Genomic DNA, 21,126 nt, shown 5'->3' with positions numbered 1-21,126 from the left:
TACTTCATTCCTACCCGATTTGTATTTATGTATTCCTCAATTTCTCTGAACATTTTGTACTTCCTTCTTTCATCGATCAGCTGAAGTGTTTCTTCTGTTCCCCACAGTTTCTTCACAAGTTACCTTCTTTGTACCTATGTTTATCCTTCCTACTTCTGTGTTTGCCCTTTTTAGAGATGGTCATTCCTCTTCATCTGAACTGTCTACTGACTATTCCTTACTGTAATTTTGACAGCCTTAGAGAACTTCAGGTGTATTTCTTCATTTCTTAGTACTTCCATATCCCACTTGTTTGTGCACTGATTCTTCCTAATTAGTCTCTTAAACTTCAGCTTACACTTTATCACTACAAAATTCTGATCTGAGTCTGTATCCGTTCCTAGGTATCTGATTTTGGAATCTCTACCTGACCATCTAATCTAACTGAAATCGTCCCATATTTCCTGGCCCTTTCCAAGTATACCTCTTCCTCTTGTGATTTTTGGACACTGCTACTACTAGCTCAAATTCACTGAAGTTCTCAATTAGTCCTTCCTCTCTCTCATTCCTAGTACCAGACCTATATTCTCCCATAACCCTTTCTTCTACACTCCTTGCCCTTCAACTGCATTCCAGCTCCCCATGACTATTATCTGCCGTTACATACTGAATTACCCTCATATTCTCTCTCTCTCTCTCTCTCTCTCTCTCTCTCTCTCTCTCTCTAAGTATCTCTATCTCTATCTATCTCTTCATCTTTGGCTTGCAGTGTTGGCACGTATACCTGAACTATTACTGTCAGTGTTGGTTTGCTGTCAAATCTGATAAGAACAACATTATCACTGAACTGTTCACAGTAATGCACTGTCGTCCCTGCATTCCTATTCCTAAGGAATCCTACTCCTGCTACACCATTTTCTGCTGCTGTTGATGTTAGCCCATACTCATCTGACCAGAAATTCTTGTCTTCTTTCCATTTTACTTCAATGACCCCCACTATATGTATATAGACTGAGCCTTAGTATTTCCCTTTTCAGCTTTTCTAGCTTCCCTACCTTGTCCAAACTTCTGGCGTTCCACATCCAAACTTGTAGCACATTATCCTATCTATGATTATTCCATCTTTTTCTCATAATCCCCTCCCGGAGATCCAAATGGGGGCTAATCTAGAATCTCTTGCCAATGGACAGATCATCAATTACAAGCCACATGTCCTGTGGATACACATTACGTGTCTTAAATGCAGTGGTTTCCATTGCCTTTTCCATCCTCATGCCATTGATTACTGCTGATTCTTCCACCTTTAGAGGCAGTTTTCCACTCCATGGCAAGAGAGTGCCCTAAACTTCTGTCCATTCCTCCACCCTCTCTGAAAAGGCCATTGGCTGAATGAGGGCGACTTCTGATGCTGGGTTCTCTATGTAAACCAATTTGCACTTCAATACAATACTTACAATGGCCTAATAGAAGATCCTGTGGAAACTTGTCCACACACAACATACGGGATTGCGGTGGATGCATTTTCCAGTTTTTCATATGTCATGAGCATAATTCCATCACAGTGAGAGCTATTGAGGGCATGCTGTGCACATAGTTTATAACTGTTGGAAATTAATTTCCTCACAATTCAAGTCTTTTTTGTCACAGAAATGTAATATAGCACATCACCACCATCCTCATTTCAAATGCAAGGGTTGAGCAGTTGGCGAAGATGTTTAAGGTACAAATGCAGTATGCTGCAGAGGCAGAACCAACTGAGACAGTCCTCATGAATTATTTGACCAAATATTGTTCCAACATGTCCACAAAGACAGTCTTCATGAATTTTTGACCAACTATTATTCCAATACGATTGCAGCTCATCACAAATGTTGCATGCATATGACAGGTGGCTGCTGGAGCAATTCCACCAGCCTCCACCAATAGTGGCTTCTCCCAAGTCTGGATGTCCACTTTCAGACACACACAAGGTGAATTTCTGGCACTACTATAGACCAGTAATGCTAATATATGTTTTCTGCTATGGCTGAGGAGAGGTAGCTCAATGGCTGCTATAATCAGTTGTGGTTGAAGCAGGTGCTGGCGCAGGTGCAGGATGCCTATGTGCGTAGGCACGGCACCATTATTACTGCTGCCACATCAGTTATGCCCTGAGGCACAAGTATTAAAACTCCCTGGCATATTCACTGCTACTATTTCCACCAAAACTGCTCTGCACTGCTTACACCACAATTAGAGGAACTACAGGATGATAGGCAGATACTGATAGAGATGGTCCATCACATCACCCCAGACAACACTGACTTCAGTTCCTCACACCATCCTCAGCGACATTTGACCTACACAGTGCAGACAAAAAGACACCAGCTTCTAAAGTACAGGAGCCTCTGGAGGCATTACCAGTCTGATGATGTTTCAGATATCACTAGGATATTTGCAATTGCTAGAGTTGGTGAAGATGGCTGGGGTGATCTAGGAGGTAAGAGCAGTAGATACAGCTCCAGGGGTCCCACATTCAATCTCAGGTAGCAGCAGGGATCTTTCCTTGTTCCAGTCCCTCCAGGATGGTCACAGGTCTGCTCTGTTTGCTATCAGACTGAGTAGTGTGGGTCTTTCCTGGGGGATGAAAGGTGGCCTGGGTGAGGGCTCTCCACCCTCCACCTTCTCCTAGTGCTGCCATGAACAAAAGGATGCACTCTACCTGCAGTCAGGGCAGGACCCCATTTGTGGGATGAGCGTCCTAGACTTTACTTTTAAGGGTTGGTTAAAGGAGAGGGGTGGGTGAAGGAGGCGTTAGTACCTTAATTAAATATTGACATGAGCAGAGATGAGGAAGTACATGAAATTGGGCGAGCAACAGCTGCAAGTAATGCAAAGTGACCTGACAGAGCTACGAGAAGCACACCACATGGAATAGCCCTTGATGACTAATTGTACCGTGCGGTTAAAGGCGCTGCAGTCTGGAACCGCAAGATCGCTACGGTCGCAGGTTCGAATCCTGCCTCGGGCATGGATGTTTGTGTTGTCCTTAGGTTAGTTAGGTTTAACTAGTTCTAAGTTCTAGGGGACTAATGACCTCAGCAGTTGAGTGCCATAGTGCTCAGAGCCATTTTTTGACTAATTGTGAATAAATATGCTTCTGAACATTAAATTTCACTTCCTAATGTATATCAGTATTATGTTGGTTGGGGACTCTCATGGTATAGTGTTTGTTTGCTGATGGATCTTAGACAGGCATACATGTAACTGATTAGGTTGTGATTGATACCAAGAGTGAGCTAGCCCTTTATAAAATTTCCATCAACAGTTTTTCGCAGTGTTATTTGTAATCACTCACAGCAAGTGTCAGTTGATTAGTACAATTAAGATGATCATGCCACAATGCAAAAGATGTCTCACCATGAGAGGGAGTGGGGGAAAGGGAAACCTAAAAACAAAATGGCTTAACAATTTGTTATTTAAGGAAAAAAATCATTAAGCCTTCTAAATACTAAAGAATCAGGCATTTTGGATCATCTATGCTGCTTGCCAGAAACATGCATCACACAAAAACTATTCTTAAAAGATATTTTGTTATATTTTATTCAGGAACAATAGCAAAATACCTACAACTATACTCTCGTCATACTCATCTGTAAGCTTTTTGGCAGCCAGTTTTATGTACAATGTCTTACTCATGAAATTCTATTCTGTAGAATGGTGGATTGGACTAAAACGTTAATACTAAATGCTCTACACCACATTCAGACTACTTGTGTCTGACCAATTCACAAAAGGGCTCTCATTTTTTTCACATGGAAACTATTTCCTCTAGTAACATGGGAAGTTGTTCAGGAACAGTAAAAGTAAGTAACATGGTGAAAAAACAATAATGTTTTGTGCATGAGTAAATACAATACAGTTCAATAAAAGATAATTTACTTTAATAGACTTGTTCATATATTACAAATAAAATATGAACATAAATCATTGCAAAAGCATACAGACCTTAGCAAGTTTTGAAAGAGGGCAACGGTTGACAGGTACGGGTATCCTACAAGATTCACTAGCTTCTATGAGTATACATTTTGAAGACGTATACTGCAATTCCATTTCATATCCTGTGCTGTTCGCCACGTCAAGAACTAAATAAAACTGTGCACTCCTGAAAAGAGAGGGAAAAAATGCAAGTCTGTATATTGCTGGGAGGGTATTGTCTAATACGAAGGGTATTGTCTAATACGAACAATCCTCCAACAACACGCTACAAAATTTTAAATTACATTTACTTACTTGTAGTGTGCATGAACTGGATCTCTTATGGTTTTCCATCATATCAGAGAAATGGGAAGCGATGTTTTGCATCACAATGTTACTAATACTGATTATGTAATCTCTCTCTCTCTCTAAACAGTTACTGTAAAACTGTGACAGAAAGTGCGACATTCTTTCTCCGCTAGTGATAGACCCATCTCTTTTCTCTAATCACAGAATCAGCTGTTTTTGGAGGTATCCTGATAACTACAAAATAGCGTCACAGTGAATCATATACTTACTCAAGGATGTTATATTAATATTAAAAGCGGCCAGTTTGCTTTATTGTATCCTGCTTCCCTTTCCAAGCATTCATTATGGCAACTGTTTCTCAGACATTGCTATGTCTGGCAGATGCAACAAGGAATGAAGATCAGCAACTTTTTGACAATGAGCTCAGCAGAGACAAAGTACTGACTCAGACAGGACAAGGATGGCAAAGAAAAATTAGCATTGTTCTTTTCGATAGAATCTCCCTGGTATTTGCTTAAGTTATTTGGGAAAATCTAAATCTGCATGCATGAAGTGATCTCAAGAAGAGTAAGTAATCAACCACATCCCACATAGCAATACCTGTAAGTTCAAGAGAGCAGAACAAGAGCATAACTGTGCAAAAGCAGGGCTGAAGTATGTGGTTTGCTCCACACTCAGTAGACAGAATTATACAGGTACAGAATGACGCTACCAAGCACTCAATCCCTGTTAGCTGAAATGGACCCTATAACACATTTGTTCATTAAACCTTTCACTGGTCTAGATGTATATATATGCTAACCATTTCAATGCTCTCAGTGTATAGATGCAACTTGCTATGAAAAATATCCACAGCAGTTTCCAGCTACAATCGTATAGTTACATATAAAACCTATTACCCAACCAGCGATTCAGAGATGATTGTTGCACAAGTATGTGGCCCAATTGTTGGAGTACTGAGAATTACCCAAACTATTTATTGGGTGTTTAATTCTCTTTAGAGATCACTGGTATTGTAAAATTACCTAGATTGTGTGCTGCACGTTACGTGTTATCAAATAAAATTACACTACGTTACCATCTGTTTACAGCAGATGAGACGCTAGGTCTTCTAAATGAAAGTGTAGACAAGGACGTAATCATTCCCTATCCAGCCGATTATGGTTGGATAGATAATGATTCAAGAATCAGTCTTCACAAATATTCAAAATATTAGTGAACCAGCAAATGCTGAGCCACTAAATACAGATCCAGATTTTGATGTACCATCGCTTACCACAGATATCAAAGAAGAGACTGACAAATATACTAAAATAAACAAAATACATGATTTTAGACGGAAAGACTGATTTGGACTGCAAAATTTTCTGTTTAAATGACTCATCTACTTTATATGACTGCTTTCAAGTTTCTTTTTTTAGTCAAGAAACTGTAAAGTAATGTAACTTATAATATGAGCATGTCTGCAACAATGCCAGTGAAACATCCAAGACTGGAACACTGGAAAAACACAAAAAGCAATAAAATTTATTGCTTCCTCACCATAAATTTTCTGATGCTTTAAGTGAGAAAAAATTAAATAAACTCTTATTGGACCAGCAATCCAGTACAGTCTATTCCAATGTTTACACAAATCATGCCAAGAGAAGTATCTTCTGTTACAAAGAATGTTACACTTTGTTGATGACAATGAGGACCCTGGAGATGACAAAATCTGGACAATTAGGTGAGTTGTGGGCCATCTAAGAAAAGCATTTCCAAATGCTTTCCATTATGTTAAAAATTTGTGCACTGATGGAAGTTTAATTTTCTAAAAAGGCTATGTCCTCTTCAAACAGTACATTCCATCCAAATACCATAGATTTGTCAAAGTTTTTTGTGTCATGTGACTGTGAAACTGAATATATTCTTGACACTATTATTTATGTGGGAGCAGCAACAGTCATAAGAAATGAATGGATTTTGGGTACGTGTTGGAATACCTTGAAGCATTGTTCTTCCTTTATTAGAGCACTTCCTTGGTAAAGTCATACACTGTACATTGTCAGTTAGTATATTATCCTGGCATTACTTTCTTATATGCACGACAGAGTAACTAATGCTTGTAGTACTACAAGGAAAAATCACGAAAAGCTGTCTGCTTTATCAAAAAAACTTAAAACCGATGATGTCAATTTATGTCAACAAATAAAACTCTGGCTCTCAAGAGGCAGGGCAAGCAGGAAATGAGGTTGCTTTCAACTCTTCTTGAAAGTGAAATTATAGCAACTTACAAAACTGACAGGGAAAATCCCTTGCCTGATGGCTCATATCCCCATAATTGACCTAGATATGGATCCCATACATCCTCCCACCACCACCTACCCCTATCCAGTCACAAGCATCACGTTTCCCATCAAAGGGCTATCTGTGAAACCAATTATGTGATCTAAAAGCTAAGCTGCAACCACTGTGCTGCATTCTACGTGGGCATGACAACCAACAAGCTGTGTGTCCTCATGAATGGTCACCAACAAACTGGGGCCAAGAAACAGATGGACCACCCAGTTGCTGAGCACATTGTCCAACACAATGTTCTTAATTTCAATGACTGCTTCACAGCCTGTGCCATCTAGAACCTTCCCACTAACATCAGCTTTTCTGAATTGTGCAGGGGGAACTCTCCTTACAATGTGCCCCAGATGCCCATAACCTTCCTGTCCTCAACTTTCATCAGTTATTCTCCTTTACCCCTTTATTCCCTTCCCTGTTCTCATTACAGCACTACACAGCCCTCCATTCCACCAAGGACTCAGTCTTTTTACTTCTCTCCTTTTCTGCTTCCTCCCCCAGCCCCTCCCCACCCAACATCTAACCTCTCAACTGCACTTGGGTGCTCTACCCTCTCCCCACCTTGTCGCTCTATGTTCCCACGAGCAATACTTTACCGCCCCCCCCCCCCCACATCTACCCTTCTATATCTCCCCCTCCCTGCCCCTGCCATGCCCCAGCCTCCTCCTTACCCCCAGCACCCAGATTTCTTCTCCTATCATGCACTGCTGCTCACAGTCTGGCCTCATCAGACACAGACTTTGGTCTTGCGCTGTGACTCAGCATCTCTGCTTTATGGTGAGCAGCAACTATCCTTTTCATAATATTGCCTTATTCCATTCTGTATTTTCCACTGTTTAAATTGTTCTCAACAACAATGATAGACTGCTACAGTCATACATGTATGCACCACTTGAAAGTTATGTGCACATGGCGGACAGCAGACTAAGTGCACAAGGAAAGAGTTAAAGCTGTCTTTGAGATAGATGGGTTGAGAAGAAGACTGAAGAAGTAAGATAAGCTCTTAGTTTCGAACTTTGTAATGTGAGAGATATAGACATGTGATGTCTGAATGTTTACAATCTTGTCTAACATCAACCAAAAACATAACTGATGTGGTAGAAGTCCCAACAACTATGCATTAATGGCAAACATTTTCCGTCACATTTCAACATCAGGAACAGAGTATCAATGTCACAATTGCTTACTCTCCCTCTTTGCTTCCCGTTAAGGTTAGGGAAGGATGGTTGTGTGATTTATGTAGTTGATCTGTAGTATCTAAGCAGGGTTATCATATTTCAGACCAAATGAGTATTGCAGAATGTGATGGCTTTGGGCCCATTCTCCCAGGTCTCTGGCTTTTTATCTCCACATGCCTTTCAATAGTAATAGTTGAAACTGTGCAACTGTGCGCATAATGATGAATTTCTCTTTATCTATCTGTTGGAAATGTTTGGCAAGCTCAGTGATGTTACTACCTGAGGATTTGCTAGTTGACATGAATAGGTACCGTATTTACTCGAATCTAAGCCGCACTCAAATCTAAGCCGCCCCTGAAAAATGAGACTCGAAATCAAGGAAACAAAAATTTTCCTGAATCTAAGCCCCACCTGAAATTTGAGACTCGAAATTCAAGGGGAGAGAAAGGTTTTAGGCTGTACCTCCAAATCGAAACAAAGTTGGTCCATTGTAATATGAGACACAATTTAGGTCGAATGAATGACGATACAGCTACAGTAGTTTGGTTCGAGACGTAAGCTTAGCAGTTAAGCTTTACCAGGTAGCCTTTGCTATGTGTCAGGCGCTCCGTCCGTATTTATACGGGTACCCTTCCTTTTTCACGTGCTTCGTCTGGTTTGAATTGATTTCTTATTTTTCTTTGCTCTGATAAGTGCCGTTCTCTTTGTTATAGGTGTTTATGTTACTCTAAGCTGAAGATGCATTACTGTACTGTGTCATGCATTGTTTGTCGCATTCTGATAATGAGTGTATACGGCCTGTCGCCGCTCGCGGCATGGCTTGCTTTTGTGCGCACTACCGCCGCTTACACACACACACACACACACACACACACACACACACACACACACACACACACACACAAAAGGGAGAGGAATCATCTCATTAGCAAAACAATGGCAAGAGACTGCTATTTGTTGTTACTTACACTGCTGCTTTCTTTGGTAATGATCAACAAGAACCAAATAATAGACTGTGTATGATAGAAGATGTTCTGAACGAGAGTTTAGCGAAAATTTTTCTCCATTTGGAGATCTTTGCAGACGCCTCTTTAGTACATTACATTCTGCACAGAAATTAGAGTCATCTTAGATTTAAAAATCTAGTCAATTGCCATGCTTCATTTCTGACTATATCACTATTACGTATAAGAATAATACGAATATAAACATGACATGATATGTATATTCTTCCGCGTTTGCTGTTGTCTCACTCTAGTTTCATAGTTTATTAGGCAGACAGAATTTAAATGAGATAGCAGCAAACATGAAAGAATACGTGGCAAAATGTTTATATTCATATTATTCTTATGGTGAAGAGAATACTGCATGTGATTCACAATTCATAAAGGTTCCTATTAGCAACCATCTCTTCTCACAGGTAGGAAAAAATTCAGGACGTAGAGTTGGCCATATTGACAAACATGCCTAACAGTCTTGCCAGTCGGATTTTCGTAGTACATTGAAACGCTGCAACATTCAAAGATGAACAATATGGAATTTGTATTTACTTCGATGGATAATGTATGAAAATGCAGTGGTCAAAACTCGGGGCTGAGGAAAAAAAGCTCGTCTTCCACCCCACCCACCCCACCCCTTTTTTTTTTAAATATATTCACTGACGCAGAGGTTTTGGTGCCAGTATTTATCTTTGTGTCTGCAAAGCATGCCTGTGTAGTGCTATATATATTCGATGGCAGAAGTTAGTTGTGGCGGCACCTACCAACATTTTTCAGAACTTCCGCTTACTTTGCACTCTATTCTAAGCCGCAGGTGGTTTTTTGGATTACAAAAACTGGAAAAAAGTCCAGCTTAGATTTGAGTAAATACGGTATCAGGTTTGATAACAAATGAAAATTGCAGTTAGTCTACATTTACAATAATGCATCAATCTGACCAAGTGCCACAACAAATTTTGTTGGCAATCAAAAATGTTATATTGCCTTACAGAATTTTTTGCTTCAGCTCATAATATCATTCTCATATCTTCAAGTTCCCATAAATTTCTCTGTTCAGGATATACATTGTTTCAGAGATGATAGTTCACAGAGTAATTGGCACAAGCTTGCAGAGAGAAACAGTTACTATGTGAATGGCTAGACCGCATTGTCCACCATCTGTCTTTTCCTTCGATATCAATGACATGTGGGTGAACTGATAGCATTTAAAATAGTAAATTGGGTTCTTCATGTGGAGCCTTATACTGTGGTGTAAAGCCACCATTAATGTGAACTATTTTAGAGATTGACCCCAAAATCTCTCTCTCATTCCACTTGAAACTTTTTTTCATTTATTACATCCCTGCATGATACAACATTCTCAAATGTCCATGTCACTGTGCCACTCAGTCTCTCTCATATTCTGCCAGTAAAGAAAGGAGGAGGCAGGATTGGAGTTTAGCATCCTGTCCATGACGAGATCATCAATGATAGAACACAAGCTCAGATTAGGGAAATATGAGGAAGGAAATTGGTTGTGTCCCTGGAAACAGAACCATTCTAACATTTTCTTTAAGCAAGTTGGAGAACTGAAAGAAAACCTAAATCTGAATAATCTGACATGGAACTGACCACTGATTCTCTCTAACATGTATCAACTGCAGCAACTTGCCCAGTTTCTTTCCTCAAGCAATGTCTCTGTCTGCAGTTTGATGACCAGTTGAGAAGCTGCAGTCTCCATTATTAAAGTCTGTTGAATAAGTTTTTGACCGATTTCTAAGTACCAGCTATGTCCTTCAGTACTTATATCTTCAGGTATTATGATATGATTATTAAATGGCAGCACACACATTTGGATGATTGATAACTAGCATTATTGTCCTGCAAAGTGCCTATAGTGAAATCTGCAAGAATAGAACTGAAAGTGTAATGCTGATTCCTGTCGACAGGCTTTGATTTTATTGTTACTCTGTGAGACAGTACCGTATCATAGTTACACAGACCTTATACTTTCTTGTAGCTCATCTAGAACAGGTCATGAATGAAAGGGCAATCACTTTCTGGGCATATTTATTGATACATGCATTCTGTAGCATACAATGACTATCCGATTGTGACTATATTTTTAAAGAATGTGGAAATAATGTCAAATCATAAAAGGCAATACTGACATCTGCCCTCATTGTAGGCCACCTACAAGAATGAGCTGTTGTTCTTCATAAAAACTTAACCTTTGTGTTAGGAAGGTATGTTTGTAATACTGAAATTGTCTTGAAGGTAAATGATTGGCCAACAGCTAACTAACTGTCAGGTTACATAAGAGGAACCTAAGAAAATCAACAATATTACACAGACATCTGTATACACAGTGAATGACTGAAAAATAGTTTTTGCGTGCTCCTACAATTTGGGGTACAATTACTGTAATTTAAAATCATAACCAAGGCACATGAATATTTGGGAAACAAAATAATTTCTCAAGGGCATAAAATAGTAAATCAAAGATTGTGAATCAGATAGGCGATTGGAGGAGTGGGATGATCACAAGGGTTATACATTATTTTACAAATATATGTCTCTCTTTGTTCATTTGGACCATTTTCCCCACATTTTTTATTTTCTTGGCACATAAATGAGGATAGTACCAGTTCTTGTTTACTACTGAGCCCTGTGTATTACCACTCTCTTCTTTTTGATATTAAGAACAGGTACTATACAATACCTTCACAAAACTTTACAACTAATGTACCTGCAAGATTAAACATAGAGTGAAATAAGAAAGAATTTAGATTTTTTGTTTTTTTTTTTTTTTTGCTCAGTTCTTTGAAGAATGTATTCACATCTCTTGCATGAATTTCAATGCAAAATAGTGCACCAATGCTCAACGATGAAGTACTTACGTTTCTGCAGGAAGCACATCCCAGTTAGTGATGTAGATGGATGGCAGCATTTCTATAGTGACAGATACAGCACACATACGGCAATATCCATCTGTCAGCCCAGGACCCCCAGAATAGCGCAACTTCAGCTGACCTTCAAGAACCTACAAATAAAAATATAATGCAATCAACCACAGAGTTTAGTGCAGTTATCTACAAAGATTTAGCGTTAATGTTGAGAATGGGCTGCAAAAAAAGCAAAATAATAAAAATTATTGTATGGCAATGATGGCTGGGAGGCTCCATCCGGGGAAGTTCAGATGCTGGGTTGCAAGTCTTATTTCAGGTGATGCCACATTGAGTGACTTGCGTGTCAGTGATGGTGAGGACAACACAACACCCAGTCCAGAAGCGGAGAAAATCTCCAACCTGGCCATGAATCGAACCTGGACCCACTGCATGGTAGGCAAGCTGTTACCACTCAGCTAAGCAGGTGGACAGAAAGCATAATAATTACTTAATGATATAAATTAGACATTAGTTTTACATCAAAAGCAAAATTCAATCAAAAAACCTAATAAGATGGTATGCTGAAAAGTAATGACTCCAGATTTTTTATATGAAAACTCTTAAGGCTTTTTAAATAAAACCAAACATTATTAACATTCTATATCTTTATTCTTCATGTCCACAGATTTATTTCTCAATGTAGTCACTCTGGTCACGAATACGTTGCTCCAAATGAGACACCAGTTTTTTTATACCATCACTGTAGAATGCTCGACTTTGTTGAACGAGCCACAACCTTACCTCTGCCTGTACCACTTGATCATTATGAAAGTGAAGTCCTCGAAGGAGTTCACATAATAAGTGGATGGGGCCAATTTGGAACCACATAGAAGATGATCAATGACAGTGAACCCAAGGAAACTGATTGTTGCAGATGTCACACTGCTCATGTGTGGTCTGGCATTGTCCTGCTGAAGGAGAGGGTGCTCCATGTGTGGACAAACTCTTCAAGTTTGAAACTCGATTAAAGCACACCGTTTCTCACGTACTGACATAGTTACATTACATACTACAATTTGGCACCCTCTAGTGGCTGAGGGCTGCAAATATGTAGACACGAATAATAAAGATGTAGAATGTTAATAACATTTATTTATTTGAAAAGCTTTAATGCTTTCCACATAAAAAATTCAGAGGCATTACTTTACAGCAAGCCCTTGTAAAATATGAGAGAGAACTGTTGGCCATACTGAACTTCAGAAGGCAAAATGTATAGTACTGCCAACAGACACATATTTAAGAAAAATGATGAAACTGTCCTAGCTTTCAGAACTATTAGTTTTTTCATCAGGGAAGACAGAGGGATAGAAGTTGGGAATGATTAAAAAGGAAGGGAGGTCCCTCAGACCCCAGAATGTGAGGTACCCTCCTGTAGTGAGGACAAGGGTACAGAAAGATCTTGATGGGGATATCAGACAAGGTACAACATTAATTTTACAGTTACAGAAAATGAAAAAGCAGCCAGTTGAGCAGTAAATTACATATATGATATGGACACTACAGGTGTATCACCACAAAGTTGTACTCACAGGCAGTTCAAAAAATGGCTCTGAGCACTATGGGACTCAACTGCTGTGGTCATCAGTCCCCTAGAACTTAGAACTACTTAAACCTAACTAACCTAAGGACATCAGACACATCCATGCCCGAGGCAGGATTCGAACCTGCGACCGTAGCAGTCGCATGGTTCCGGACTGCGTGCCTAGAACCGCGAGACCACCGCGGCCGGCGTCACAGGCAGTATATTACACCTGTCACTAAAGGTGCTGCCAAAGAAAAATCTAAACCCATTACCTTAATAGGTAATATAAAATAGTAATAGTGATAAATAACTGAAAAAAAACACAGAAGAAATTAGTCTACAGACAGCAAGGATTATAATGATAAACTGAATGAGGATGCTCAAGTCTAACTTGCTAGCATTCTTGCTAAACTGGTTGAGAAAACCATTGCCAGAATATGTAAAACTAAAAACAGCACAAAATACAAAATCAGATAAAACTTTAAAATGTCCAGTGCCTTTAAGTATCTTGACTGCAAATCCCTTTAGTGAGGTTACCATGACAGTTTCAAGTCAAATATTAGGCCACAAATTCTCATGAAATTTAAAAACAGACTGCTACCCTTCATTTGCAGACCAAGTAAACTAATGACAGGTGAAAATTGTTAAAACTGACAAACATGCATTTATTTGTAGAAAATATTTAGCCATTTTCTTCAACTCACATCTCTACGTGAGTATAAACAAAAAAGGCAGCCATACACAAGAAGCACTCCTTTCCATGAACATTATTGTTTCATTTTGGACTGCTTCCTGTTGTGACATCGCACATGGCTTGATGGTAATTTCATTGTTGTGTGGGGCTGGTCGGCAAGCTACTGACATAGAAGCAAAAGCAGCATTACAAGTGCACTTGTAGAAGTTTGTATTTGCATCTATGCTGTTGGCTGGCACCTGATTTGACATACTGCCTCTGAAGAAACTTTTTTTTAACTGCCTCTGATGAAACTTTTTTTTTTAACTATGGAGGCGAAGGATGTAGTGCCAATAGCCTTGCCGCAGTGGTAACCCAATTCCTGTCAGATCACCAAAGTTAAGTGGTGTTGGACTGGGCTAGCACTTCGAAGGGTGACCATTTGGTCTGCCGAGGGCTGTTGGCAACCAGGGTGCACTTGACCCTTGTGAGGCAAACTGAGGAGCTATTTGACTGAGAAGTAGCAGCTCTTGTCTTGAAAACCAATATACAGCCGGGAGAACAGTGTGCTGACCACATGCCCCTCCATATCCGGATCCAGTGATGCCTGTGGGCTGAGGATGACACAGTGGCCGATTGGTACTGTTGGGTCTTCACAGTCTGTTCAGTTTTTAGTTTTAGAAGGATATAGTAAATTTGGATTGCTGCAGCTGTTTAATTTCAAAGCATGGAAAATCTAGGAGAGAATAGTGACACTATCTCAAAATCTTTGCAATACAGTGAATGTCTGTTTAATTTCTTTGTTTCAGCATTAGGTACTCAGTTGGGGACACAAATATCCCACATCTTCTGTTCCCCCGAAACACAGTAATTTCAGCTCCATCCTAAATGATCACCAGAGCAAAACACACAAAATTATGGGAATGAGCACATGACTTTTGCACAGTTTGATTTCTCTGGAGGAGTAGCCTGTTGAGATCTGACAAACTGAGTGTTCCTTTCAAATGACTGGGATGTTTTTTGTTTTGAAAAATTGATCTACTTTCACTTATATAAAAATTCTGGAAAATACAGTCAGCTCAGTAGAGCGCCAAGTACCTAAATTATCATAATGCAACTGAAGAATGACAAGTAACCTTAAGGTTTCCTGCTACTGAATGGCTCATTTCAGTAGCCAAGTACCCTATAGAAGACCTTCTAATATCACATAACACTGAAACTGAATCACGCCCACAGCTTACTGTTAAAGAGGACTAACATAGTTCCCCAATCCCCAAATCATGCAACCCAGCTTCATCAAACATGATCTCTGTCAAGTATGAACAATGTCCTGGGGGGCATGCTTTCTAGAATGACCTGATGGGAATATGAATCTTATCAAATGGGGCATGCACACAAGCAGAGCTTTCCTGGCAACACATACATGTGGTCTACATCATACACCTCATCCCAAGTAATGAAAAGCTGTCAGTAAATGTCCATAACTGAGTACTGATCGTCTTACATGCTAATCACAAAATTTCGTAAGTATGTTGCAGCAGTATATTACAGCAGACAGAGCAAAGCCAAGCCTTCAGCGCGATGATAGCTGTGTGTCATGATGAAGAAAGATCAGGTTTCAACATCCCATCTACAACAAGACCATTTAAGACAGATCAGAAGTTTGGGTAGGACAAAACTGTGATAGGAAAGCAGTCACGTTTTTTTGCAAGGAGCTATTCCAGGATTCACCTTCACCAATTTAGGAAAACCATGATACATTAAAATCAGGATGGTCAGATAAAGATTTGAACATTGTTCTTTTGAAATGTGAATTCCTCAACCAGATTCCTTAAACACTGGGCTGCTTTGCTTGGTTGGCACAAAGCAATGCTTCAATCTTTGGTGGGATATGATACCAGGAAAGGGATCCACAGCCTGCAGTTGGTTATTCAAGTTAAAGGAATGTACTGAGTGCAAAGAAGAACAGTTCATAAGTCATGTGTTTGTAGCAGCACCTTATTTAAGGCACAACAGATAATGACAGTCTGCAATCAGAAAGAAAAAAAAAAAAATCAAAGAACCTTGGGCATTTCGCATGAGAGATTTTTGGATTTTCAATTCAAATATGGAAAAAAAAAAAAAAAAAAAAAAAAAAACACATGAAGATGTATTTATTCACTTCTCTGACCTCCCACCAATCCTGCAACTTTTCGCATCTGGTACGGGCTCTTACAGATCTCTCACTCTCTCTTTGGTGGATTTTCGATTTCTAATTTTTTATCATACTATTTGCAGAACTTCACACTTTTTGCTATACGGCTATTTAGATGATATTTTCACATTCTGCTTCCAGCAATGGCTGAAATTCTCAAAAACCTGTCCTTTACATAGCTATTTCTGCCACTCTGTCATTGTAAGGTTTTGCAGCTACAGTCCCCCACATCAAATCTTCCTTTTCATCTCAATTTTTTTAGGCTCTACTGCTTTGCTTTATTTCTGAAAGATCTGCTATTTTTGTTCTCTTCTAAACACATTCAGTTATTGTTTTTAATTAGCGTTCTAAGATTTTTTAAAAATGTTATAAATATCACATTGTATTATCAAGAAGGCAAAAACCATGTCTTATCCAAACAAAAAATTCAAAATTCCAGGAACAGGACAAGTACAATTTGGTGCTTCATTAGACATGAAAAAAATGAACTCAGCGAGACAAATGATAGCGAATTCACAGATGGTAGTTCCATAAAGACAGATGATACAAAATTAAAATCATTGACTACCAAATTAAATGAATTTCCTACTGCAGTTAACAAAATGGAAGGAAAATTGTCCATTGAAAGCATGTCCAGTAAACTTACTTAGTAGTGCATACTCCCCCAAAAGACATCAGTTTTCACCTCTCACCTAGTCCGCCCCCGGTAGCTGAGTGGTCAGCGCGACAGACTGTCAATCCTAAGGGGCCGGGTTCGATTCCCGGCTGGGTCAGAGATTTTCTCTGCTAAGGGACTGGGTGTTGTGTTGTCCTAATCATCGTCATTTCATCCCCATCGACGCGCAAGTCGCCAAAGTGGCGTCAAATCGAAATACTTCCACCAGGCGAGCGGTCTACCCGATGGGAGGCCCTCGTCACACGCCATTATTATACCTCTCACCTGTTACAGAGACAACAAAAATCAATGGGTAACTAAAAAGTAATAACTCTTCTGGCTTTGATGAGTTTCAGCCAAAGTACTAAAATCTTCTGCTGACTTGGGATTGCCACCCTTGAGTCACCTTTGTAGTCAGTCAATGTGTCATGGAGTATTTCATGAAAGACTGAAGTATGGAGCAGTAACACCATCATACAAAAGTGGAGTTACCGTATTTACTCGAATCTAAGACGCACTTTTTTCCGGTTTTTGTAATCCACAAAACCGCCTGCGGCTTAGAATCGAGTGCTAAGTAAGCGGAAGTTCTGAAAAATGTTGGTAGCTGCTGCCACAACTAACTTCTGCCGTCGAATATATGTAGCGCTGCACAGGCATGCTTTGCAGGCACAAAGATAAATACTGGCGCCAAAACCTCTGAGTCAGTAAATAAATTAAAAAAAAAAAAAGGTGGAAGAAGAGCTTTTTTCTCTGCCCTGGCTTTCGACCACTGTATTTTCATACATCATCCAACAAAGTAAATACAAATTCCGTATTGTTCATCTTCAAATGTAGCAGCATTTCAATGTACTACGAAAATTCGACTGGCAAGACTGTTTGGGATGTTTGTCAATATGGCCAACACTACGTTCTGAACTTTCTCCTACCTGTGAGAAGAGATGGTTGCTAATAGGAACTTTTATGAATTGTGAATCACATGCAGTATTCTCTTCACCATAAGAATAATAAGAATATAAACATTTTGCCTTGTATTCTTTCATGTTTGCTGCTATATCCTTTAAATCCTGTCGGCCTAATAAACTACGAAACTAGAGTGAGACAACAGCAAACGCGGAAGAATATACATATCATGTCATGTTAACATTCGTATTATTCTTATGCCTAATAGTGATACAGTCAGAAATGTAGCATGGCAATTGACTAGATTTTTAAATCTAAGATGACTAATTTCTGCGCAGAATGTAATATACTAAAGAGGCTTCTGCAAAGATTTTCAAACGGAGGAAAATTTTCGCTAAACTCTCGTTCAGAACATCTTCTATCATACACAGTCTATTATTTGGTTCTTGCTGATCATTATCAAATAAAGCAGCAGTGTAAGTAACAACAAATAGCAGTCTCTTTCCATTGTTTCGCTAATGAGACAATACCACTTTTTTTTTTATTGTAAGTGGCGGTAGTGCGCACAAAAGCTAGCCATGCCGCAAGCGGCGACAGGTCGTAAATACTCATTATCCGAATGCGACGAACAATGCATGACACAGTACAGTAACGCATTTTCAGCTTAGAGTGACGTAAACACCTATAACAAAGAGAACAGCACTTATTAGATCTAAGAAAAATTAAGCAATCAATTCAAACCAGACGAAGCACGTGAAAAAGGAAAGGTACCCGATGCATAGCAATAGCTACCTGGTAAAGCTTAACTGCTAAGCTTACGACTCGAACCAAACTACTGTAGCGGTATCGTCATTCATTCGACCTAAATTGTGTCTCATATTACAATGGACAAACTTTGTTAATTTGGAGGTGCGGCCTAAAACTTTTCTCTCCCCTTGAATTTCGAGTCTCAAATTTCAGGTGCGGCTTAGATTCGGGAATTTTTTTTTCCTTGATTTCGAGTCTCATTTTTCAGGTGCGGCTTAGATTTGAGTGCGGCTTAGATTCGAGTAAATACGGTAAGCAACTTATCTCTCGTTATAGATTGATCTCACTCCTTCCTTTGTTCTCAAAAGTTTTTTGATACAGTAGTATACAACAGGATACTGGTCCAATTTTCTGAGAATAACTTTTTAATAACAGCTCTGTGTAGGTTTTGTTGCAACGTTGGGCCATAGGGCACACAGAAAAGCTACGCATGCTGACCGTTACTTGCACAAAGATCCTAACCAACACCCCAGACAAAATGATGTGTAATTAAAATCTTGGTGGGCAGGGCAAACAAAATTTATGAACTGACTTATTTAAAAGATAAGCTTAAACACCTACCATGAACTTCAAAAAGAATGGTTATTCCAACAACTTTGGCCAAGGGAGAGAATAAGGATCAACAAGGAACGACACCCACTCAAAGGGAAAACTTCCTTCTGTTCATCAGTGTGATTACAGATCAAATTGGGGAAGTGTTAAGCAAGTATGGTGTGGAAACAACCTTGAGATCCATAAGGAAAGTAGAAGAATGTTTAAGATCCGCAAAAGGTATGTGACATCCTTTGGTTACACAGTGTGCACACGAAATTCCTTGTAGTTGTGATTGAGTTTGTGTGGGTACCGCAAAAAGAAGTTTTAACATCCTTCTGATTGAACACAAGAGGAATTACACCCTGGGACACATGGATAAATTGGTTGTACCAGAACCTCTTTACCAAGAGAGTGATCATGAAATAAAATACACCGACAAGAGTGTCATATCAAAAACTTCGCACTACTATTTTCATATGTATAGAAAGGTTATTGAGATTTACACAAACACGGAAATAATTTTCACAGAAAAGAGGAAGGTATTAAATCAAATAAAATCTGTATGTTAATGTTGCAACATAAGAAATACGATCCATTACTTTCAGTCAAGAATGTTGGCACTACCAGAGATAATTTCATAGCCAACGTAATGAGGTGGACTGTGATGCCTCCTACATACCCATATATTCAGCGCTCCCTCATGTTCTGGTCGCAGTTACCTCTGAATATGTCCCCTGCAGTCAAAGAGGAAACATTAGGAGAAAGTTTTATATGTCAACCATGGCCTACTGGCCCTGAAGTTTTAAGTGATGTCAGTACCAGCCGTGAAAGCTTACATTGTATGATAAAATATTGTGTCCCAAACACACATCTCATCAATCTCATTTTTTACCATCCATAATTCACCCATCACCTTTCCAGATCACATCTAGAACTGTAAACCCTGACCTTGGTCAGACAGTTGATCATTGATCAGACAATCAAACAAACATGATGAGTCTTCTATTGAACGAATCCACCCATTTGGACAGTCATGACAAGATTATCCAGGTGAAGGCACCATTCAGATTCGGTGGGGTGTCACATAGAGGACAAAGGCAAGTCAGAGTGCCTAGTGATACGCTGAATGAACAAACAAACATGCAACATATTCCACATAAGAAGGTGATAAAATTTAACAAACCAGGAAGATTTTCGTATTTTGCAACAGTAAATATAAATGCTTTAAGGAAAGTTGGTAAATTGAAACATTTAACAGATGTCTTAGATCAACAGAACATAGTTATCACAGCCCTTCAACAGTTACACAATACTGACCAGGACCCGATCAAATCAAAAGGATATCGACTTTATAAGGGACCACCAGGAGAAAGGGTAATAGAAAATGTTCCCCAATTTGGTGTGGGTTTCTTGGTACATAATAGAGTATTGGATTCCATTGCGGATTTTTCTTCCGATTCCTCAAGAATGTTATTGTTAACAATTAAAGTGGAAAACAAAAGATACACATTGATAAATATTCATGCTCCAACTAACATTAAAAATAGAACTGACAAGGATGAAACAGAAAAATTCTGGTATGAACTTGATCAACTAGTAAGGACCATACCAGATACTAACATTAAAACTCTGCTTGGAGACTGTAATGCGAAGATAGGCCGAGAAAAGAAATTTCGAGGTGTGATGGGGCAATGGCCAGTGCATGAACTTACAAACAAGAACAGGGAATGGTTAATTGAATTTTGTACTACAAGTGGATTGGTTTTGAAGACAAGGTTTAAGAGAAGACAACATAAGTTAATGACATGGAAATGCCCTAACGTCAAACCAGGAGAGTTCCAGATAGATCATGTGGCCATGGATCAGAAATTCCATAAGGAAATCTATAATGTTAAAGTGCTGTGTGGCATTTATGTTGCTTCAGACCACTACATTTCAAAAATTAAAATCAAACTGACACCTAAAAGAACAAGCAAACCTCGAAAGTCAGATACAGTAAGTACATATGACCCTAGTTATATTATTAATAATCAGATATATTACGAGAGATCAAGAATACCTTTAAGTGACAATCTAGAAGCCACTATGAATCAATTAAAACCTTGGCTGAAGAAGTAGCTCCTGTATGGAAATGCAAGAAACATGCTTGGAGGAATGAGAAA

At 39.2% G+C, this 21,126-nt stretch overlaps 1 protein-coding gene across 3 annotated transcripts in view; it reads right to left on the bottom strand.

Moving 5' to 3' along the window:
• Positions 1-21,126, bottom strand: part of LOC126457899 (protein brunelleschi) — a 245,512-nt gene that overhangs the window by 26,400 nt on the left and 197,986 nt on the right. For all 3 annotated transcript variants that reach the window (XM_050094572.1, XM_050094573.1, XM_050094571.1), the window contains 2 exons: positions 11,632-11,774; positions 3,967-4,123 (listed from right to left, as the gene is read on the bottom strand). In XM_050094572.1, coding sequence (XP_049950529.1) covers positions 3,967-4,123; positions 11,632-11,774 — 300 coding nt within the window. The remainder of the gene's footprint in view (positions 1-3,966; positions 4,124-11,631; positions 11,775-21,126) is intronic.

Source organism: Schistocerca serialis, chromosome 2 (assembly GCF_023864345.2).
Source record: "Schistocerca serialis cubense isolate TAMUIC-IGC-003099 chromosome 2, iqSchSeri2.2, whole genome shotgun sequence".
NCBI lineage: Eukaryota > Metazoa > Arthropoda > Insecta > Orthoptera > Acrididae > Schistocerca > Schistocerca serialis.
This window is presented reverse-complemented; position numbering and strand designations above follow the sequence as displayed.